At 45.7% G+C, this 21,328-nt stretch overlaps 1 protein-coding gene and 1 long non-coding RNA gene across 9 annotated transcripts in view; both read left to right on the top strand.

Annotated features, from left to right (window-relative positions):
- Positions 1 to 21,328, top strand: part of APLP2 (amyloid beta precursor like protein 2) — a 54,477-nt gene that overhangs the window by 17,755 nt on the left and 15,394 nt on the right. For 5 of the 8 annotated variants that reach the window (XM_036354163.1, XM_036354162.1, XM_036354166.1 and 2 more), the window contains exons 2-8: positions 8,740 to 8,913; positions 9,741 to 9,864; positions 15,133 to 15,245; positions 15,947 to 16,143; positions 16,507 to 16,715; positions 17,772 to 17,939; positions 20,943 to 21,073. In XM_036354163.1, the coding sequence (XP_036210056.1) occupies positions 8,740 to 8,913; positions 9,741 to 9,864; positions 15,133 to 15,245; positions 15,947 to 16,143; positions 16,507 to 16,715; positions 17,772 to 17,939; positions 20,943 to 21,073 (1,116 nt within the window). Of the gene's footprint in view, positions 1 to 8,739; positions 8,914 to 9,740; positions 9,865 to 12,737; positions 13,425 to 15,132; positions 15,246 to 15,946; positions 16,144 to 16,506; positions 16,716 to 17,771; positions 17,940 to 20,942; positions 21,074 to 21,328 lie in introns of those variants that run through there. The other 3 variants (XM_036354165.1, XM_036354164.1, XM_036354170.1) reach the window with 2 other exon arrangements.
- On the top strand, positions 1,133 to 8,406 carry LOC118678450. Its single transcript, XR_004974905.1, has 2 exons — positions 1,133 to 6,229; positions 7,823 to 8,406. It is a non-coding gene; the product is annotated as an uncharacterized LOC118678450 (long non-coding RNA).

Below are 21,328 nucleotides of genomic sequence, written 5' to 3'. Positions count from 1 at the left end.
CAGGTGATTTTGAGAGTACGTTATTAAAGCTGGGGACAGTGAAATAGGGAAGGGCTCAGCATAAAAGAAGCCACAGGAGAGCCTAGGCGGGGTTGCTTTGGCTCACTGGGAAGTCAGAGAAAAGGGGGCCTTGGAGACAAGTTCAGGGGATGAGCCTGGGATGAGCTGCTGTTACCCATTGCTCCCCTGGTTGCAAGTCTGCTCGAGTCCCTTTGAGTTTAGGAGATGCACGCCTGTTGGGGGAAGGAGAGGGGGAAGGGGAAGGTGCTGGCATGCTCCTGGGAGGGAGAGTGCTTGCTGGGTCCTTTGTTTTGTTTTGAGGGCTTTTAAAGGCTGGGAGTTTAGGGGAGAATTTCAATAGAATAGTCATCAGCTTTTCCAGGTAGACCCTTACAGGGTCATGGTCTCCGCTGGTTGGTCAGTGCCAGGGCAGGGGGTCATGAGCCATTGCAGCTGGTCCTGGCGTCACCCACCTGGTTTTGCTGCTTTTCTGGGCCTGGAGCTAAAGTACAACTGAGGCCTAGATGTTAATCTCCCGGGAGGGGACCTTCTGGATCTGGCTGTAAATTGCTTGGCCAGTTTGTTCAGCTATCTTAGTTTCCCCATGCTACTTGCCAAGGGATTTTCCCAGCTTCTTACTATCTATCCTGCCTCAGTGGCAGCATGCAATAGACATACCGACCAGCAGCTCATACTAGCTTTATTACTTTATTTTTAAAATTGCTGATAATTACAATAATGCACATGGATGGGCATAGGTCCCAGACAGGAAGCATTATTGTCTGCAAGCAGATCTGGAGTGAGCTGATAATACAGCCCGTATTTACTTTCAGATTTAGATGCTGTGTAAATCATAGGAAAGATGCCTTTTGACTGCTTTGAACTAGGAGAGGGTGGGGCACTTTCATATTTTTGTTATTTTTATAGTTGTTTTGTTGGACATTAGTAGTTAAAAGTGAGCTCTAGCCTGTTTTGCTTGGTGGATAGAGCATCAGACTGCGGACTGAAGGGTCCCGGGTCTGATTCCGGTCAAGGGTACGTACCTAAGTTGCAAGCTTCATCCCAGACCCTGGTCAGGGGCATGTGCAGGAGGCAGCCAATCCAACCAATCTATGTGTCTCTCTCACATCGATGTTTCTCTCTCTGTCTCTCCTCCTCCCTTCCACTCTCGCTAAAAATTAATGGAAAAATATCCTTGGGTGAGGATTGACAAGAAAATAATAATAATAAAAATAAAGTGAGTTGTGACATCAAGATTGGTATCCGAATAGTGCTTGCACCTAGTAAACATAGTGAAACATTTAGCAGAATAGCATGTAGAAATTGCTACTTGTGCTTTAAAATAGAAATTTGCCTCTTTCTGCCCTGTGAAAGTCATTTGACAAATTGTCTTATTTTGTACTTACAAAGATAAGGGTTATTCACTTAAGAATTTCTGCCCTTTCTTGCCTTTTGGCATCACAGAACCTTAGAGAGTTAATAATAAGCCTTTGGTTTTCATGGGCTAGTAGAAACTAAGAAAAAAATTTTAGATAAGGTCAATTCTTAATATTACAGAATATTATTTTAAAACAAACTACCTATTTACTAATGCCGTCGTTTTATGAAAAACATTGTAAAGGTGGAAAGGAAGTAATATTAGAATTCAGGACAGTCATTTCTCAAGAGAGAACAGTTAGCAATTCTGTTGTCCTCTAATCATGTGTGCACACAAATGCACTCTAGACCTTCTTATTCTTCAGGAGGCCGCTGAAAACCTGTTGCAGACCTTACTAGCCCCCCAGTGAATGTCAGGGAACCCCTGCTTTAACACAGCAATAAAAACCACTCTTCACATTAAAACATGAATGTTTTTAGCTGCATGGATTTGTTTTCTTTCCCTGGATGTATGAAAGGAAAAGGGATCCAGTAGAATCCATTTGAGGTAACATTTTTTTTTTTAGTTGATTTTAGAGGGAAGGAGGAAGAAAGGGAGAGAGAGAAACATCGATGTGAGAGAGACACATAGATCAGTTGCCTCTGTGTACGTGCCCTGACTAGGAATCCAACCCACAGCCTTTTGGTGTATGGGATGACTCTCTACCCAACTGAGCCGCCTGGCCAGGGCTGTGGTTGTAACATCTCAAAGTCAGACAGAGCTCTGCAGCCCAAGCAGACATGTTGGATAGTTTCCTGACTTAACCTTGGTAAATTCACTAGGTTGAGTATTTATTTTAGTGAAATGGGTCTGTCTGAATACTTCCTTAAAAGGTGTAAGTTATTACTTTTCAAGTACATGAAATTTTGAGATATGCTAAAAATTACCTAATTTCTAATGGCTGTGAGAATGCATTTAATAAACACAGTATCACAAAGCTTCAGATCAACCAGAAGTATGTTTATAATTTCTGTTAATATTGCCAGGTTTGTGCTTGGAATGCCACAGAAAGCCTCCCATCAGTTGTATTTCTGTCGCCTGTGACTCAATAGTAATGATTTAGAATGAACGTATTTAATTATTAATATTTAATCAGCAATACTTCTGGGTGTTTTTTAACTTGAATCATTTTACCCTTTAAGGTTTAGAAAGCACTTTCATATATAAATTCCCCCAGGCTTGCACATACTTTATTTAGTACATTCTTAGTAAATAATTGTTTAAGTAATACTGGCCCTGCGCTCAAAGGTTAAGCCCAAGTTCACGCCATTAACATCGTCTTATATTAATGCTCAAGCCTCCTGGCTTTTTGACCTCTGCGTTCAAAGTATGACAGATTGCTGCGGAGCTTAGGAATCATGCAGAATCTCATTCAAGGAAACCTCTTTGTTTCGCAGCCATGTTTCTTAGATATCAGGAGTTTTTGGAAAGTGGAGTTCTGTCTGTTGTAATGTGAACCGAAGTCCAAAGTTAATATTGTAGGTGTCATTTATCGTAATATCTAAAATTTGAGTAATGCCATAGTTACATTGCCCTCAAGTGATAGCTAAGATCAAGAGAGTGAGGAATAACTTCCATGTAGAAGGAATATCTCTTAAGAAGACTCATTTAGAGAAATAATTTGCATAGTGCTTTTTAAAAAAATCACAACAACGACTTTAATAGTAACTGCAGATTCGTGCAGACTCCACTTCTCAGCCAATGGAAAGCCAGAGCAAATCCAGGAAGCCAGCAGCTCCTGGTGATTTTCCCTTAAATAGGGCAGCATTAAGATGTTTTTGTAAACATTTGGCAGCTGAATTCCCACAGAATGAAGTGTAGAGAATTATTGCAGCCTGCTCTAGGCATGTTCAGTTTAATCTGTAAAAAGCAATGTGCAGTCCTTTAACCCCATTTCATGCTCCTCCTGGCTTTGTGATGACTGGCCACGTAAGGATCTCACGTGTTCTTTCGTCCCTGGGTGCCCGTGGTTTAAGCCCCTGTTCTGGGTAATGGTAGCCACAGAGAATTAAATCCTTAGGAACCAGCCCTGCGGTAAGCAGGCTCACATTTGAGTGCGTGCTCTGAGGTCGGCATCGTGCTTAGTGCATTATCTCCATTTAATCCCCACAAGCAGCCGGGGAGCAGTGTGTGTGTTAGCAGCCCTGTTGTACAGACAAAGCAGCGCATCGCACACTTCTTCTGAGATCAGAAGTGGGGTGAGCAGACGCCTGATGGTTGGACAGGGCACGTCGTCCTACCTGTGGGAATCAGTGTCTCAGGATCCCTATTTTATTATGGGACATTGGAAAGAAACAGGAGCCAGTAAAAAACTTGAGAATTTTAGGTCCATAAACACTGTTCTGCATCTTATTTTTTTTTTTAAATATAAAAGTACTGCATGTGTTTTTCAGTAACTTCTTTTATAAAAGACTTCCTGCTCATCTCAGAGACACACGCATAAAGACAGACCTCGTGTAAATCTTGGTGCTTGGACCCAACCAGTGTAATCCAGATGGACAAATTATAGGGACCCTGTACAAAGCCTCGGAGACCGTCTAAGCTACTTTTAGTCTTGGCAGTGATACCTCACTTATGGTTGCGACCCACAGGTTGCGAACTGCTGCTTTAAAGGCTCCAAACTATAGGCACCTCTTTGACAGTAACAAGAGTGGACTTTCTTATGTCTTAGGCTCTGAGCAGAACTGCAATTGTCCTCCCATTGGAGAGAAATCAGACTTAATGTTTGTACACATGGGATTTTACCCCGTTAGAATGAGTGCTCATGTGTTCAGAATAAAACAGTATGTTTTGTAGGCATTGGACCTGCTCTGATTATCTTACTATTTGCCTTTCTCTTTTGACAGATTGAATCCATGTAATCATGATTGAAATTCAGGCAGGCAATGAACAGGATTAAGAAACCAAAACCAGTGAATTTTGAACTAATTTTAGAGTTTTTTAAAAAAAGTTGCAAAAATACTATAGAGGCTCCCCTATACCCTTAGCCCACCTCCCTTAATATTAACATCTGATATAACCACAGTGCAGCTATCAAAACTGGGGGATTGACATTGGTACAGTGCTATTAACAGATTTACAGCCCTGAGTCCAGTAATTTCTCCGCTTCTCCCATTAATGTCCTGTCCCTGTTTCAGGCCCCCCATTTGCATTTACTTGTCATTTCTCCTTCGTCTTTTCCAGTCTCTAAGTCCCTCTGTCTTGCCGAAGTCTTTCCTGTTGGTATTCTTAAATGTCTTTTTGCTGGTAAGGTTCATGTTGGTGCCTCCACTGTGAAGTAATTTGTTTCCCTTTTTGTAGTCAGTAAATATCTTAGGGAACTATCTTGACACTATGGATTTTAAGTCATTTTAATGTACAAATCACTAGCATCCAGATAATAAATAGATGTTCCAAAGGCGCTTACCATTGCTCAGATTTATAAGAACTAGAATTGAGTTAACTTGACTTTGCAGGGTGAAGCTTGGACACCTCAGAGGCTGGCATGCAGCACCTTCCTGTCCAAGGAGACATGATTCATTCAGTCATAGGATGGAACCCTCCTCTTTAGAAAGAAGCAGCGCCCTCCCCGCAGGCACCCTCACAAACGCTAGAGCCAGATTAGATGCAGCAGTAGCTTCAGTGAGGGAGGAGGTAATGGGCTTGCTTATTTGCTTGGATTGGGAGCGCTGCACTGGTCCGGAGTGGCTCTGTGAAAGGAGGCGGGGCTTAGCTGGGGGTGTGGGGTGCAACTCTTCCAGTGATGATTAAAGGGCTGGGGATAAGTTAGGTTCAGACTTAGATTTATTTATTGCCTTCAGCCATTTCAGGTTTTCAACCAAGTTTCTAGAAGCACTTTTACCAAGTTGAATTTCTGTCCTTAAATAGCTAAACTCTCTTTTCCTGATCCAAATTAATACAATGGAATTTCTTATTAAGAATGAATTATTAAGTAAAATGGAAGCACTGGGCTAGGACAGCAATTGCTGTAATTTGTTTTCAAAGCCTTCAAAGTGCTGCAGCGCGCATAGATCACAGGCACTGGCTTAAGTGCCAAAGCACGGGCATTAATTTCCTTTCGGAGTGGATTCCAGGTTCACAGGATGTCAGAACTGCTGACTTGGCAGTGACGTCCCATTTGTAACATGTTAGATCAGGAAACAGATTGATTTATACGTTGATGTAATGGATCAAGGCACAGTGTGCGCTTAAGAAAATGGAGAGCCCATTAAATAAAAGCATTTTCAGAGGGAAGAAGTACAAACATAGAAAAGATCCGATTATACTCTAGATAAGGTGGGGTACGTTTGATTAGTGGATTCCTAGACACGGTCCACAGAGGCTTTTTGTATTTCAGATGATACCTTCTTGAGAGTCTCTTATGACCACAAGGATTAATCTTTCTGAACTCAGAAGTGAATCACTGCAGCAGATGAGCTGTCTGGAATGGTGCCAGTTACTCTCCTTTTTCTTGGTGGTAACTGATGTGAGGGTGTCGCTGCTTAGCTGCCTCTTCCTGTTGCTTTAACCTCTGGTATTTTAGATTCTCTTTAGGGAAGGGAATGCTGACCATCTCAGCACAGAGATCAAATGCACTTACCACTGCTGTGTTGACCTCAGCGGTTGACCCACACACTGAACATTTATGCAGCTGGAACCCTTGCGGTCTTTTATCTAACAGCCATAATGAGTAACGCGTGGAACGTAATCTTTGGTGCTGATAAATAGAGGGCTGCCTGCACAGTTCCGACCACTCCACAGCTGGGCCTTGGGTGACCTCGTGCAACTGACTGACCCTGTGTCTTACGTGTATTCATTTTTGGAATCGAAGAGGTAAATCTCCATCCCAGCCCACCCCCACTCCCCACTTGAAAGATTGCACATCACACCCAGAATTCTATTTGTTTAATAGCTGTCTTTAATGTTAAAAATATACAAGGCCAGCCCTGCCCCATGTAGCTCAGTTGGTTGAGCATTGTCCTATGCACCGAGAGGTCCCCAGTTCGATTCCCAGTCAGGGCACATGCTGGGGTTGCGGACTGGATCCCCAGTGGGGGGCATGCAGGAGGCGGCTGATCGTAATCTAGGTTTCTAGCCATAATCCTTAGATATGGCTCCAAAAGAAAGGCCACCACGAGAGGCATTTTGGTGCATGTCTTGAACTCATTGTGAGAATTCACACATTTGTCTTGTGCATCCTTTTGCCATTTAATAAATACCGTTAGTGTCCTTTTAAATGTTTTTTTTTTCTTTCTTTGGGGGAGATAGGACTCAACACCAATCTGTAGCTTCACATGCAGTTATACTGAAGGCACAGGATCTTCCTTCTGCTTTAATAAGTGACTATCATCGCAGAGTTACAGTCGATTCTAGTTCATAAAGTTGCAAATTGTTCTCCTGATTGGGTTTAATCAGGTAGTTTTCAACCCAGATTGATGTAGGCAACGTTTTTACCCCAAATGCCCTTTCTCCCAGCTGTCCAGCAGGTGTTTGCGCTTCCTTCTCTTGTACTAGTGGAGAGCAGGCTAATTTTCATAAGTTTCACAGCAAAAGGTGTAGGACGGTAAATTTGTCCTGGAAAAGGATCGTAATGTATTTCACAATCTAATGTAGGCTCCTGATGGGGAGGGCCATTCGTGCCTGTGTCGTCCATTAGCACAGATAAGTAAGAACTGCTTGGAAAGCACACGTTTTCCATGTACTCAAGCCAGGCCTACCTTTCTTTACAGAAAACCATTTTATGTTAATTGCTCTCTTTAAAAAGAACAATAGAATAGCCCTGGCCAGGTAACTCAGTTATTAGAGTCCCAGTACACCAAAGTTGTGGGTTCAATTCCCGGTCAGGGCACATACAAGAATCAACCAGTGAATGCATAAATGAGTGGAACAACAAATCTCTCTCTCCCTTCCTTTCTCTCTCTAAAAAATATAGAAAAATATAATCATGCAATTTAACCGCCCCCCCCCCCGTCCCCACAATCCAAGTTTTAACATTTTTTAAAAAGCTATTTAATTTTTATTTTGAAAGAACTTTCACTAGGAAAGACCACTGAACTCCACTGTGGATCAGCCAGCAGTGTAGGCCTATTTCTAGATGTTGGGATGCCTGTGCTTTTTTCCTACTGCGAGAGACTTTTCAGGAGCCTTTCTGTCCTCAGGCCTAGGTGTTATTTCTCATTTGTAACTTAGGAGTTGGTAATGGCTGTGATCTTTTGCAAAGAAGAGAATGCTAGCCAGAAAAAGACTTTCTGCAGTAGTTGATTCTTTTTAACTAACACAAGGTAAAATTGTTCATGAAATCCCTTTTAGTGTTTTGTTTCCACGAATGACACCATCACTTCTTAAGTAACACTAATCTGTCACCAAGTCTTGCTTGTTTTGCTCTCTGTGCTCTCTTGACTCTGTCTCTCCATCACCCTCCTTTAGCCCAAGCTAGCATCGCTCACATGTGGACTGTGCAACTCCAGCTTCCTGAGCCATTGCCCTGCATATACTCTGGGTTCCTTTCAGTCTGTTCTTCACCCTCAACCAGAGAAAGCATCAGAGCTGCATTTTGAAAATACTAACTTTGTGCTTAAAACCTCTCTGCACTTCCAGCGATGAAGACCAAAGTCCATTCTTGGTCTGCAGACTGTTTAGTCTGTCCCTGCATGCTCCCCTCCCACCTGTACCACTCCAATTCCTCTCCGCTTACGATGCTCAAAGCTCTGCTCTACTCAGTGCCATTCTCTTCAGGAAGCTGTCCTGATCATCTCATCCACGCCCAAGGCCGAGTCCCTTTCCATATGCTTCTTCCGTGCCGTGCTCTTTTCCTCCTCAGGATGCCTGGGCATGGGATCACGCTTTTTGGGTGTATGGACTGCTGCTCTAGACCGCAAGCCCCGTGAGAGCAGGGGGTCGTAGCTTTCTGCTCACCCTTGTGTCCTAAGCATTTAGCTTGTTGGTTTGCATAATAGTAGCTGCTCAATAAAATTTGTGTACGTGAATTGAATAAAAGTACTGGAACTTTAGACATGTTAGGCTTTTGTGGTTTGATTTATTAAGGAACAGAAAGTAGATTTGCTTGTAATAGAGGAGGACACAGTTACATTATAGGTTCCCAAGTCAGAAGTATTCAGATGGGGGGAGTGGGGACTAAATTTCCCATTGTTCTTTCGCTCTGATCATGTATATCCAGAGGTCATTTTTATTCTGGGTTAGCTCCTGAGAAAGGGATTTGTTTATGATGTAGTAGTTACAGTGAAATATTTTAAAAGATCGGTTCTACTGTCCCAGATAACTGAATATGACTGCCTTGGTGTGGCCTTCTTGCAGTAAACATGTTTTTTGCCCCCCTTTCGTAGGCTCTTGCGGCCAATGCTGGAACAGGATTTGCTGTCGCCGAGCCTCAGATTGCAATGTTTTGTGGAAAGTTAAATATGCACGTGAACATTCAGACTGGGGAGTGGGAACCTGACCCATCAGGCACCAAGAGCTGCTTTGGAACAAAAGAAGAAGTTCTTCAGTACTGTCAGGAGGTAAGAGTGTTGCCAGAAACTTAAAACCGCTTTGTTTCTGGGTCACATTTGAGCCTATTTGCCTTAGAAATGGATATTCTATCATTCTTTTCTTTTGACCTAAGACTAAGTGGCTAAAGACTGGTACACCGGGCCTTTGTTTCTAAGCTGTGAGGCGACTGAGACTTCTCGAAAAGGCTTCTGCCTTTGTGTGCTGTGAACCTCAGTTCCCTGAGGAAGGAATTCTGCACATCCTGCTTCTCTCGGCTTCCACTTGTTATAAGAAGACGCGAAGCAGACATGTCATGTGTGTGCTTGTGGTTTCCACTTGCTGTAAATGATCATCTCAAGTCTGAGTCAACTTGGTTTTGGGTTAAAACTTGACCTAGAAAAGGATATAAGAGGTTTGAATGAACTTCTTACTTACCAAGACTGGTATATAGGGCCAGGGTCCTAGCATTGTTCTATAATTTTACTAACAGACACTTCCATGGACTTGCCTCTTAAATGTTTTAGTTCATGAACTCAGCTACTTACACGTACCCTACAAGCATCCTTGATGTCTAGCAGATTTATTGGGCTTAAAACTTGCTGCTTTTGTATTAAAGAGTTCTTTTTTTTAAGAGAACCCATTAGTAGTCAGAAATCTGCCTTTCCCAAGAAAACTAATCGTTATGGTATCTTTTTACTTGAAGAGTTTATCTGGAGCCAGGGGCAACCGAGTGGAACTTTAGATTTACATAGGATAACAGTGACACTGAGTAAACAGGCACTCAGCCTTCCTGGGAGTGAATGTGCATTTATTAGAGACCCGTCCGCTCACTGCCAGTGTGCCTTTTCCTGTGCAGATGTACCCAGAGCTACAGATCACCAATGTGATGGAGGCCAACCAGCCAGCCAGCGTGGACAACTGGTGCCGGCGGGACAAGAAGCAGTGCAAGAGCCACATTGTGATTCCGTTCAAGTGTCTCGGTAAGTGTTCTGTAGACATTCCTGGGTGCTTCTCAGGAAGTGGGGTCCCTCGTTTTTTAATTTAAGTTTCTCTTGACTCACAGTGAACTATCCACATCTGTTAAGCACCTGCGGGCTACACGGATTTATTGTGGGACTTCCTCTTTTGAATATTTACTGCTTTCTTTGTCGATAATGGACTTGTCTTCGCTGGTCACTAACTCGCCCTCTCCCATCGTGGGCATCCTTGTCTTTTAGGGAAGCACCTTTTCCATGCTGCCCTCAGAGTGGCCCAGCTCCGCCTCCAGGGAGAGGGTGAGGTGTTAGAGTCCTAGGAGTGCGGGGGACCGAGCAGCCCGTGGATACAGCTCTAATGTGGACATCCGGGATAGTTCTGTAGATGTACATACTTTTAGCCATGAATTTAACTTTTTCCCTTCCCTCCCTTCTTTAAAACCTTTCCTCAAATGGAATATATTCCTTTTCACATTCTCCCATGCAGCAAAATAACAGGAAGAGTCAGCATCTGAATAACAGTATTTAAAATATATAGCAATTACTTTGTTTTAAATACCCAGTTTAAATTTTTTGAGATGAGGTTTAAGGATGTTCTTCCATTCCATTTGGCTCCAAGAAATCTCTGGTTATGAGGTTTCATTCATTCTCTATAAAATTCTCAAACTAGTGTTCTTGACTATTTGTAGATAGCACTTGGAATCACTTCTGCCTTTTGCATCTTTACCCTTAAAGACCTTGCAGCCTGGTCTTCGCCCTCCTGTGTGTTCTGTGTGTTCTATGTCCCTTGCTGGCTCCACTACCCACCCAGAGCTCTGAGCTTGAGATCTGGGAGCCCTTTGTACATCCAGTCAGTTTTCAGGCCAGTCTGATTCTCGCCTCTGGAGTATGGCTTAGGTCCATGTTTTAAGTGCACCAAGGCGCTCCAGGACATCGTAGCAGACTCACAGCAGCATTGTTGTGGGATGTTTGGGTTTTCAGGGGAAACATCTGTCAGACGTTCCGTGAACTACTAGCCGGGAGTAATCACAGTTTCAACACCTGACCATTTTATTCCTTTCTATGACTTCATCTTTGTGGTTCCTGTGATAAAAGGCCAGCATCACACAAAATCACTGTAGAAGAAAGAAGGGTGAATGTGGTCAATGGATTCCAAGGTTGGAAGAGTTGTGTAGGGCCCAGCAGGCCCTAAGGGGTTAGGACACAATTACTTATTTACTCACTTGTTGGCCTAACTACTTGGCTTTGGGGCATTCTTTTGTCCTAGGGGTGCTGTGACTTGAAAATTTGGGAACCTCTGGCTTACATCCTTTTCCAGCTGACTCCCCTGCTCCAGTTCAGCTTTCCCCCATTTCCTTCCTAGTCTAGGCTGATCACAGCCTCCATGTCTCTCCCTCAGGTCTGTTGTCAGTGTGTTGCCTTCTGATCTAAAGTGAAGATTGAATTAAAGGGTGTTATCCGCACATAACACCCCTTAGTAGCCCTTCCTCACTTAAAAAATCATCTTTAATTAAGCTCGTTAGCATGGATTAAAACTCCATAAAGTGGCCCTTGCTTAGCTCTACTTTTTTACAGCACCTCCACGCCCCCTTTCTGTGCTTCAGACTCTACACCAACATGGACATCTCATGGCTCCTGGCCACTTACCATCCACCCATAGTTTGGAATGATTTTCCTCTATTTAACTTTACTTGGGAAGTTCTCCCTTTAAGACTTATCTCGGGGGATGCTTCCTTTAACAGAACCACTTTTATTTTCTATCCGGATAACCATATCTGAAGTTCTCCATGTTGTTGCCATTACACCTGTCACACACTGTACAACCAGTGGTTTCTGTGTATGCATCTTTCTCCAACCTTGTTGTAAACACCGACCCAGCTTTAATTATTTTGTCTCCTCAGCACCATTGATTTTTTAGAGAGAGTGGGAGGGGTGGGGAGAGAGAGACAGACAGACAGACAGACAGACATTGATGTGAGAAAGACTCATCTATTGGTTGCCTTCTGCACCTGCCCTGCAATCAAGGTATGTGCCCTTGACTGGAATCTGACCTGGGACCCTTCAAGCCTGCAGGCCGACACTCTGTCCACTGAGCCAAACTTGTTAGGACTTCATGCTGGTTCCTGTGTCTTTTTACATGTCCCTGTCTTTCTTTGAAAGCTTCCTTTCTGGTACAAAAGGGTGCTCTAGGCTCATCCTATACTTTCTCTACCTCACCCCTGGATTCAGCCATTTCTGCAAGAAGCCCTGCTTTCATTTAGTGGGAAAAATATTTAGACACCAGGATCTGGGCATTCGGTGTGCTTACTGCTATCACTACAGTGTTATTGCTTCTAGGCCCACTCAGGAGACAGAGCTAAGAAATAGTATATATACATTACATGCACACACAAATGTATTTTCTAGATCTATGTGCATGTGTTAAAAACAGTGAGCTCATATTGATAACCTACAATTCCATAAATTTTCTCAATATCCCCTGTAAATAAGTCTCTCTACTTTTTAAGTGTAGGTTTGTTGAGATATAATGGTTTAATGGTATATTCACTGAGTTATGCAACCATATTCAATTCTTTTAACATACAAACTATACTGAAAAATTAATGCAGTAAAAAGTGAGAGTCTTGTATATTTTATTCACCAGGAGTAACCACAGTGAGTCCTTTTATACATATTAAGGTAAATAAATACCACATATTGCCGTAAAGAGATGGTAGTGTGGTTAGCTTCAGCTCTGAAACCCCCTTTAAATATTGCTGCCTAGCAAACCCAAATCATAGGCAAGCCAGAAGGGCGGGGAGATGGGGACTGGGGAAAATAGGATGTACTTATATTGGTTGGGTGCCTCTATTAATTGGTTTGGATGTTCCAGGGGCCTTATCTGTGTACTCAGGTACTATTTTTGTTTTTGCAAGGTTGAGGGGAATGATGTGTCGTGATTAGGATGCCTGAAAGCAGATAGAGAAGGAATTTCAGTTGCTGGCAATGTTTGCATCACATCTGATGTCACGCTATCTGTAGACATCTGTGTCCAGCCATTCAGCTCTGCTCTCTTCTGAGAACATGTTTAATTACCCACCAATGTGATTCTCTTAACTGATATTCAGTATATTTGGTGAGAAGTTACAGATCAGTCTCCTCAAAATGAACACTTTATTTCCCTTTACTACTGATTGCCTCCTGCTTATCTATAAAAATGTATCTAAATAAATCGGACAATCCGAGTAGGACACAGTTGGTGATGTGCTGGTGTTTGTGGGAAGGAGTTAGTCATCTTTGACATTTATATATAGACTGGCTCCGGTACTAAAAGAAGCGAGCTTTGCAAGCCCAGGGCAGTGTTTGCATTTGGTTATTTTGGAAGGAGATGAGCACAGGGGTTTGCTGTGATGTGAAGGAAGTTGCACAGTTGGGCTTTGAGATGCAGTCCTCAGCAGCTGCGCCTTGGTGTCTCGGAGCTGCTCACTCGTCCATTGCAGACGTCTATTTGCAAGTCACCTTCTACCTTGGAATTCACCATAGGCCACCAGCAGTTCATCTTGTTCCAGTATGAACGCTTCTGCAAGGTGTGTGTTTCTGCTCAAGACAATTATTCTAGGTCTTTTAAGTTCTCACAGCCCTATTTAACTCAGAGACATCGTCTAGGGAGGACCACTAGATCCCACAAAAACTTGCCGTGGGTGGTCAGATTGTGGGTTTGCAAATTGATGCAGCCACTATGGAAAACACTATGGGGGCTCCTCAGAAAATTAAAAATAGAACTCCTTATGACCCAGGAATTCCACTTCTGGATATTTATGCAAAGAAATCCAAAACACTAATTTGAATAGACAGATGCACCCCTACGTTCATTGCAGCATTATTTACAATAGCTAGGATATGGAAGCAGCCTAAGTGCCAGTTGATAGACAGTTGGATGAAGAAGAGGTGGCACATATATACAATGGAATATTACTCAGCCATAAGGAAGAATGAAATCTTACCATTTGCGGCAACATGGATGGGCCTAGAGGGTATTATGTTCAGTGACATAAATCAGAGAAAGACAAATACCATATGATTTCACTTAACTGGAATTTAAAGAGCAAAATAAATGAATAAACAAAATAGAAACAGACTCATAGATATAGAGGTCAGACTGATGGTTGACAGAGAGAATGAGGGGTAGTGGGACCTGGGTGAAAAAGGTAAAGGGATTAACAAGTACAAATTGGTAGTTACAAAATAAGATCCTATTTTCTAAACAGCTACTAGTATGTGTATTTTTTTTCTCCAGCTCATTAGATATGTGTGTGTGCATAGCACATACTTTTTATTGTTGTTGTTAAACTGAAAGTAAGTTTGAGACATCATGATAGTTCACCTTAAGATTAAAGGTCCAGGTCATTTGTTTGACGGAATATCCCTGGATTTGAATTTATCTTACTGTTTCACTATGATTAGGTTGAAATGACATATTTTGGCAGAAAGACTATGTAGGTAGTATGTTCTTCTTAGGACATCGTCAATTAGTCTGTGATTGGCAATGTTAGACAGGTCGCCTGGTCAAGGCAGTGTCTTCCAGAGTTTTCTCTTGCCAGGGCCATGTTCCCCTTGTAATTAGATCTCCATTGATGATTTGTACGTGAATAAGTTATTGCAATGGTGGCTGCTCTTAGAGCTACTAGTATGTGTCTTTAGGTCCACAAAGGGCTAACATAAGAATTACCTGTACTTTAGGAGAACACCCAATCTTAGTTTCTTGGGCATTTTGTTATCAGAACCAATAATAGGCAGAAATGTGGATGTAAAGAGGCCAAGAATAGTGTTTATGTGAAATCTGGGGGGCAGAACCTGTGTGTGTGTGTGTGTGTGTGTGTGTGTGTGTGTGTGTGTGTGTGAGGTCGTGGGAGGGGATCCTATTCCTGTTCTCCTTATGTGCAGGGCAGTGTGTGTGTGTGTGTGTGTGTGTGTGTGTGTGTGTGTGTGTGTCTGTCTGTCTGTCTCTGAGGTCGTGGGAGGGGACCCTATTCCTAGTTTCCTCATGTGCTGTGAGCCTGCGCCGGGACTGGAGGGCTTGGAGTCGGGGAGAGAGGCCAGTCCTGGGCTTAGTGGCCTAATGAATGTCGAGCTCTTGTGGCTGCTTGCTTGGAGGTGTCGCATTCAGTTGGCCTTTGAGGATGAAAGCTACTACACCTGTCTACATCTGACTATGTAATTAAGAATCTGCAGGGGCGGTTGTTTTCCCCTTGAATTACGCTCAGATTTGCTTCTGACAAAGCTTCTCTTTTCCAGTGGGTGAGTTTGTGAGTGACGTTCTGCTGGTTCCAGAGAAGTGCCAGTTTTTCCACAAGGAGCGGATGGATGTGTGCGAGAACCACCAGCACTGGCACACTCTGGTCAAAGAGGTAAAGGGCGGATGGCATAGCCACCCCGGTTTCAAATCAATTTCCTTTATTTTCCTTTTCTCCCTTCAAAGTTTGCAATGACTTGCACCTTCTAAAATAAAAATATTGGGGAGCAGAATTGGTATTTTTACAGGGGAGTTCGGTGCTAACAATCCAGACCCTAAAGTTAAGGATATTAAAAACGATGTGAAGCAAGGATGCGCTCAGCAGGGCTCCCAAGAAGGCCCTCTGAACCCTAAGGCCTGAGGATGGAAATGGCCAATTATGGAAGGGCTGTGTCTGCTCATGTGCTGACAGGATTGGATGTCACTTCCTTCTTCTAGTCGAGAAACCCCTTTCGTGTCTTGTCTTCTGTAGTTAAGTTGGTTCTCCCGTTGCTTGTTTTCCTCTGGTCAGATTCTGAAGGAGTGCCCTCCCTCCCCAGGGACGAGTGTAAATTCACGTGGACGACCTCTATCTGCTTGACAATTACCAGACAAAACTCCCTTTCCTTCTTTTTTTCCAACTTCGGGCTGTCATTGTTTATGGTCCAGATGTTTCCCTAGTACAAGTGAAGCAAAATGTGTCATACTACCATCACACTTTTTGACAGAAAATCTCTTGGCCATGAGAGGCAGCATTGCAGAGCGATTTGGTGGGGTTTCTTTAGGCTAAAGCTCGGGTCGGGTGTGTTCTGATGTCGGCCCACGGGTCTCTTTCAGGCCTGTCTGACCCAGGGGATGACCTTGTACAGCTACGGCATGCTGCTGCCCTGCGGGGTCGACCAGTTCCACGGCACCGAGTACGTGTGCTGCCCTCAGACCAAGGCCATGGAGTTGGCTGGGTCAAAGGAAGAGGAGGACGAGGAGGACGAGGACGGAGAGGAAGAGGAGGAGGAAGACTATGATGTTTATAAAAGGTGAACTCTTGTCCTGAGCCTGGGAATTGTTTTGCCGGCGGCTGGGGGCTGCTGGGTGAAGGGGGCGTTGCCTTGGTCCTGCTGAGCTGAGCCAGCCTGCATTTCATGGCAGCTGGAGCCGGTCACGGGAGTGCTGGAGGCTGCCAGCCTTACGTTACGCTGGGCCGCCCTGCTTTCCACAGGTCCACGTGGTCCCTGTTCACTGGCTCTTCCCTTTTGCTGGCGGAGCCAGGCCAGGGCCTAGTTCAGGGCACGCTGAGCTTATTTCCTGTCTCTGTTTGTGTTTCAGAACAGGGAGCAGACTCATTGTTGTGCTGTGCGTAGGAACTGGCATTAACCTTCCTCTTTTGCTGTGACCCTTAGTGAATTTCCTACCGAAGCAGATTTGGAAGACTTCACCGAGGCAGCCGCGGATGAGGATGGTGAGGACGAGGAAGAGGAGGAGGAAGTGGTGGAAGACCGAGACTACTACTATGACACCTTTAAAGGGGACGACTACAACGAAGAGTCCCCGACGGCGCCCAGCAGCAACAGGGCCATCTCAGCAAAGGAAATGACTCACGATGTGAAAGGTAACGCCATGTGAGCAGAGGCAGTAACATCCATACGGGAATTGCTTACTTAGAATTGTGTGCTGCATTCACCACCGGTGAGTTACAGGAGAGGCGGGCTTCTGTGCGCGGAAGGAGGCCAGCTCCGCAGGGTGCCGGTGGTGCCAGCTTCGTGGCGGCTGGGCCGCGCCAGGGCCTGCCGTGGACACACCCAGGGAGAGTGCAGAATGAATCAGAGAACTGTTCTCTGCAAGGACTTAACTGGAGAATAAGAGACAACATGGTCTCTCCTGAAGGGCACACCCTCCCCCTTACTGCTAAAGCCCTGACCCTGTGGAATGGAAATCACTTCCTTAGTTCTTCTCTTGTGAGTGCGTTCCAGTGGGTCAGCCGCCCTGTTTGCCATTGGAAAGCCGTTTGCAACTGGGAGGGTGGAATTGAATGAGCTACTGGGAAGGGATTGGGACCAGCAGTGTTTTCATCTTGCCAGTTTTAAAAAAAAAGGTGGTGATGGCTCTAGAGCCATTCCCACACAGTCTCCTGGATCTGAAACCAGTGAAGATCTGAAGAATTATTTAGGACCCAACTAGGGGAAATGATTTAATGAGCCTAGAAATTGATTCACCTTGGAGACCACACAAGTGTGCACTCGTCCTTTTTAGATGCTTGAGTAGTGCTTCCACTATCTCCACGCACAGAGCCCGTCCCCCTGCGTTCCCTGCAGGCCGTGACCCATCACGATAGGCAAACCAGGCTGATACCTCCACCGACCAGCTCAGCAGGGCGGGCTCACGGAGCTACGATGTAGGGAATTCCTCTCTGCCAACCTGTGCATCTAGATTCTAGTCTCAAGTCAGCACAGAACACTTTCAGTTCCACAATGTATTGCCTTCGAGTGGAAACGACCGGCTTGAGCTGGTGAGCCCGTTAGCCGGGCGCTGAGGGTCCGTCCAGCCCGAGCCTCCTCATGTTGAGTGTCCCGGGCCTTCCTCGCCCGGCCCGGCCCTGCGCGCTGTCGGTTGTGACCGTCTGCAGCTGCCACCAGTGTCCCGCTGACATGTGACCGTTTTCACACAGCTGTCTGCTCCCAGGAGGCGATGACGGGGCCCTGCCGGGCCGTGATGCCCCGTTGGTACTTCGACCTCTCCAAGGGAAAGTGCGTGCGCTTTATATATGGCGGCTGCGGAGGCAACAGGAACAATTTTGAGTCTGAGGATTATTGTATGGCTGTGTGTAAAGCGATGAGTAAGTCCGCCACGCTGGCTCTGCAGCAGGCTGTCCTGTCCGGCGTTTGTCTTTCCCGGCCGTCCACGTGACTGCATCTGTTAGTGCTCCCCGCCCTCGGGTGTTCGCTGTTGGTCGTGTTTCCCTCATCTTGTGCTTTCCAGATCTGGGCTTGCTTTCCTGCGGGCAGCTGTAAGCTCAGTTCTCCGTGTCCTGTGCTCACCGTGGGTGCTGGTGGTGGTGGTGGTGATGGTGGTGGTGGCGATGATGGTGTGTTCCCTCCCTGGCACTGCGGGAGCACCCAGGCCTTGCTCTTTCTCAGCCCTCTGTTACCCCGGGCGCTGTGTGTTGGCTCGGAAGACAGCCTTGCCCTGGTTGTCTCTAGTTGAAAGGCACCAAAGGGTATAAGCAGGGCGGCCAGGAATTCTGCATATGATCGCTCCAGGCTTTGCCTCTCATCCTTGACTTTGAACTACCCTGTCACCGACCCTGTGTTGCCTACTCTCTGAAGCAGTGATGATGGGGATGCTTGGGAGTCCAGAAAATTGAGCCGCCTCGATTTATGTCTCTAGGGAGAGAGCTTTGCAGCCAGGAGGTGGTAACTGTTTCTCTGTATTCGGCAGCCCTGGGTCATGCAGAGATTTGGGGGGAGAGAAGGAACTTTAGTTTATGTGTCCTTAGCTCCCAAGGAAACTCTGTGGCCCAGTTGGGTTGGGTTTACTAAGGTAGGAAAAGTTTTCGTTTTCTCCATGGTTGCCCCTTTTCCTGTTTTAAGACCCCCTTTCTCTTACTTTGCAGTGCTAGCCCTGTGTTTGGAAAATCCTCAGGCCAAGTTCCTATTCTGGGTTTCGTTAGAATGAAGATTCCTGGTATTTGGCTGTAGCTTCTGATGGTTGTCATTCAGATGCCTTCATGGTCCCTCTTCCCCTCGCCCCCCTCGCCCCCCTCACCAAAAGATGTCTGAAATCTTAATATAATATGGTATACTTTTAGCACTTCCGCTCCAGCTGCTGCTTTGTGGAAAGGCTGTTTTTATTTCATACACTTGAAAAGGTGAAAAAAATATGAATCCTTAGGGAACTTTGGCAGAAAGATTTTTATTCAAGAAAAATGTAGAGATAGAAATGGATATTTTCAGCTCTGTGGAACTACTTCAAATAAGAGGCAACAAAAACATTGCTTTGGGTTGAAGCCTGAGGAATCGGGGTTCGGATGAGATTTTACTGAATATGCAGATGGTGATCTTGTCCCAAAGGATCAGAGAGATAGTGCCTTAAGACACAATGGAATCTTGGCAGCTCTTCAGAGCATTAACGAAGTCTGCCAAATGGTGGTTTCCGGTTACGTATGTAAGGGAGACTTGCCAAGGGGCTGCATGTGTTCATGGGCTTTTGGGGCCCCTGGCTGGAGTGCTTGGGTGGCCCAGAAGCATTGCTTTCCCATGGTCAAGGTTGTGTCCCTCCTCGAAGGGGATTGAGATGGGCCAGTGAGCTGGTGGTTCTCACATGGACAGAGGGCATGGTGCTGGGTGGGAGCCCACCGTGTCTGCAGAGCCAAACCTCTCGGCCCGCTGCCCCCTTTCCCTTTAGTTTCCAGAGGGTGGAGGCAGCTTACGCTTGATATTACCTTCCTCCAGCCCAGTGATGTGAACAAAGCTCTTCTCTAACACACAGACCTTTAAGCTGCAGGCCTGCGCCCCTGGTGGCGACGTGCTCAGTGGCACGGACAGACTTCAGGGCTTTGAAATTCTCCCAGCTGAACTTTTGCGTATCCTGGGGAATGTGGTCTGTGAAGCCATATATTAGTTAACTTAGTTCATTTGAAAATTGGCTGTTGTAGCTTTTAGGTTTAGTAACTAAAATGAAGGAAATAGAAGATGCGCTGATGGAAGACTGGAGCAGCTGATGCATTTGTAGTTACATTGGTCAGTTGTACCTTTGTTTTCAAGTTCTGCTGAACGAACGCAGTTCTGGAAGTTAGGTGGATTTGTTTGAATTAAAGGTTGTTGAATTGGGCTTTTACTACCCACTCGGGTCTAACATGATGTCATGATGCAGCAGGTTGTGCAGCAAGTTGCGTGTCGGTCCTGTGTCAGTCCTCCCTGGCCGGGGACGTGTCGGGAATTGGGCGAGGAAGTTGCCATGAGTATTCCTGAGAGGCTGGCTAGGGAACCTGTCCTCCCAGTCCTTCCCTTAGGAGAGCAAGCTCCCTGGTGCAGCATTGCCTCGCTGGGCCAGTAGGAAGCTGCTGGACTGGCAGGAAGGGGTGGTTATGCTAACGGGTCTGCCTCGGGGTGGTGGCCTGTTGGGGCCAATGAATGTCCTGGGTGTCTTCACACTAGGCAGTCCTTATTGAATAGCAGCTCTGTCCTGTCACATACAGCAACTTCGCTTTACCTGTCATCTCTGCTATTGGGGGTTCAATGCTATTGAACACTGAGACACTAGCTAGAGCAGATGGGCTTTCCCAGTATGCAAAGAACATTCAGCTGAGTTAGTTCCCCAAAGTAGGTTCTCACCTAAAATAGCAAGAAGAAAGGAGCCCTGAGCCCTCAAATTCCCTTCAAAATAGAGAGTGTGGAAGCACTTGGCTGGTCTGACTTCAGCCCTCGTCTGTGGTCAGATGCCATCGGTGACAGCAGTAAGGCAGTTACTTTTTAGGGTTTAAGATTTCAAGAACCGAGGGGCAGTTAGAAGAAGCGATTTCCTTTGCTGCCCCTGAAGTCCTCAGTGAATGCCTGGCTGGCACCATAGTTGCCAGGGTACCTGGACTGGCCTGGTGGGTGAATCTCGTACCAGGCAGGTAGACCAGCGCAGCCTAACCACCAGGTCCTGGCAGACAGGAGCGCCCCATCCTTGGAGATAGGAGCTTGGCAGACAGGAGCGCCCCGTCCTTGGAGCGCAGTACCAGGCAGACAAGCCCGCTCTGTGCTCCTGAGCTCCGTGTCCTCCCGGAGTGCAGTGCTGTCTGGTTCAGCAGGGGCCTCGCCCCCCAAAGAGACCGCCCTCTGTCATTCTGTTCCAGTTCCCCCAACTCCTCTGCCGACCAGCGATGTGGACGTGTATTTCGAGACCTCTGCGGATGATAACGAGCACGCCCGCTTCCAGAAGGCTAAGGAGCAGCTAGAAATTCGGCACCGCAACCGGATGGACAGGGTAAACTGCAGCCTCCCGTATCCGCATGGCATCGGGCATTGGGGACGTGGTTCTCATAGTTGAAGAAAAGGGACACCATCTCCCTAGACTGTCACGCTAACATGTCGCCTAGGAGAGGTGAGGTGTGCGAGTATCAGGGGACCTTCTCAGTGGGACTAGGCCTCCCCCTTCCCCAGCTCCAACGCAGCATAATTCCCTCGGCGCGCTGCGTTTCACACTCGGTGGTGAGCACGTACGCTGTTATGTTCTCATTAG

This window comes from Myotis myotis, unplaced genomic scaffold (assembly GCF_014108235.1).
Source record: "Myotis myotis isolate mMyoMyo1 unplaced genomic scaffold, mMyoMyo1.p scaffold_m19_p_20, whole genome shotgun sequence".
Classification (NCBI taxonomy): domain Eukaryota; kingdom Metazoa; phylum Chordata; class Mammalia; order Chiroptera; family Vespertilionidae; genus Myotis; species Myotis myotis.
The sequence above is the reverse complement of the archived record's forward strand: the minus strand, read 5'-3'. Positions and strand labels throughout refer to the sequence as shown.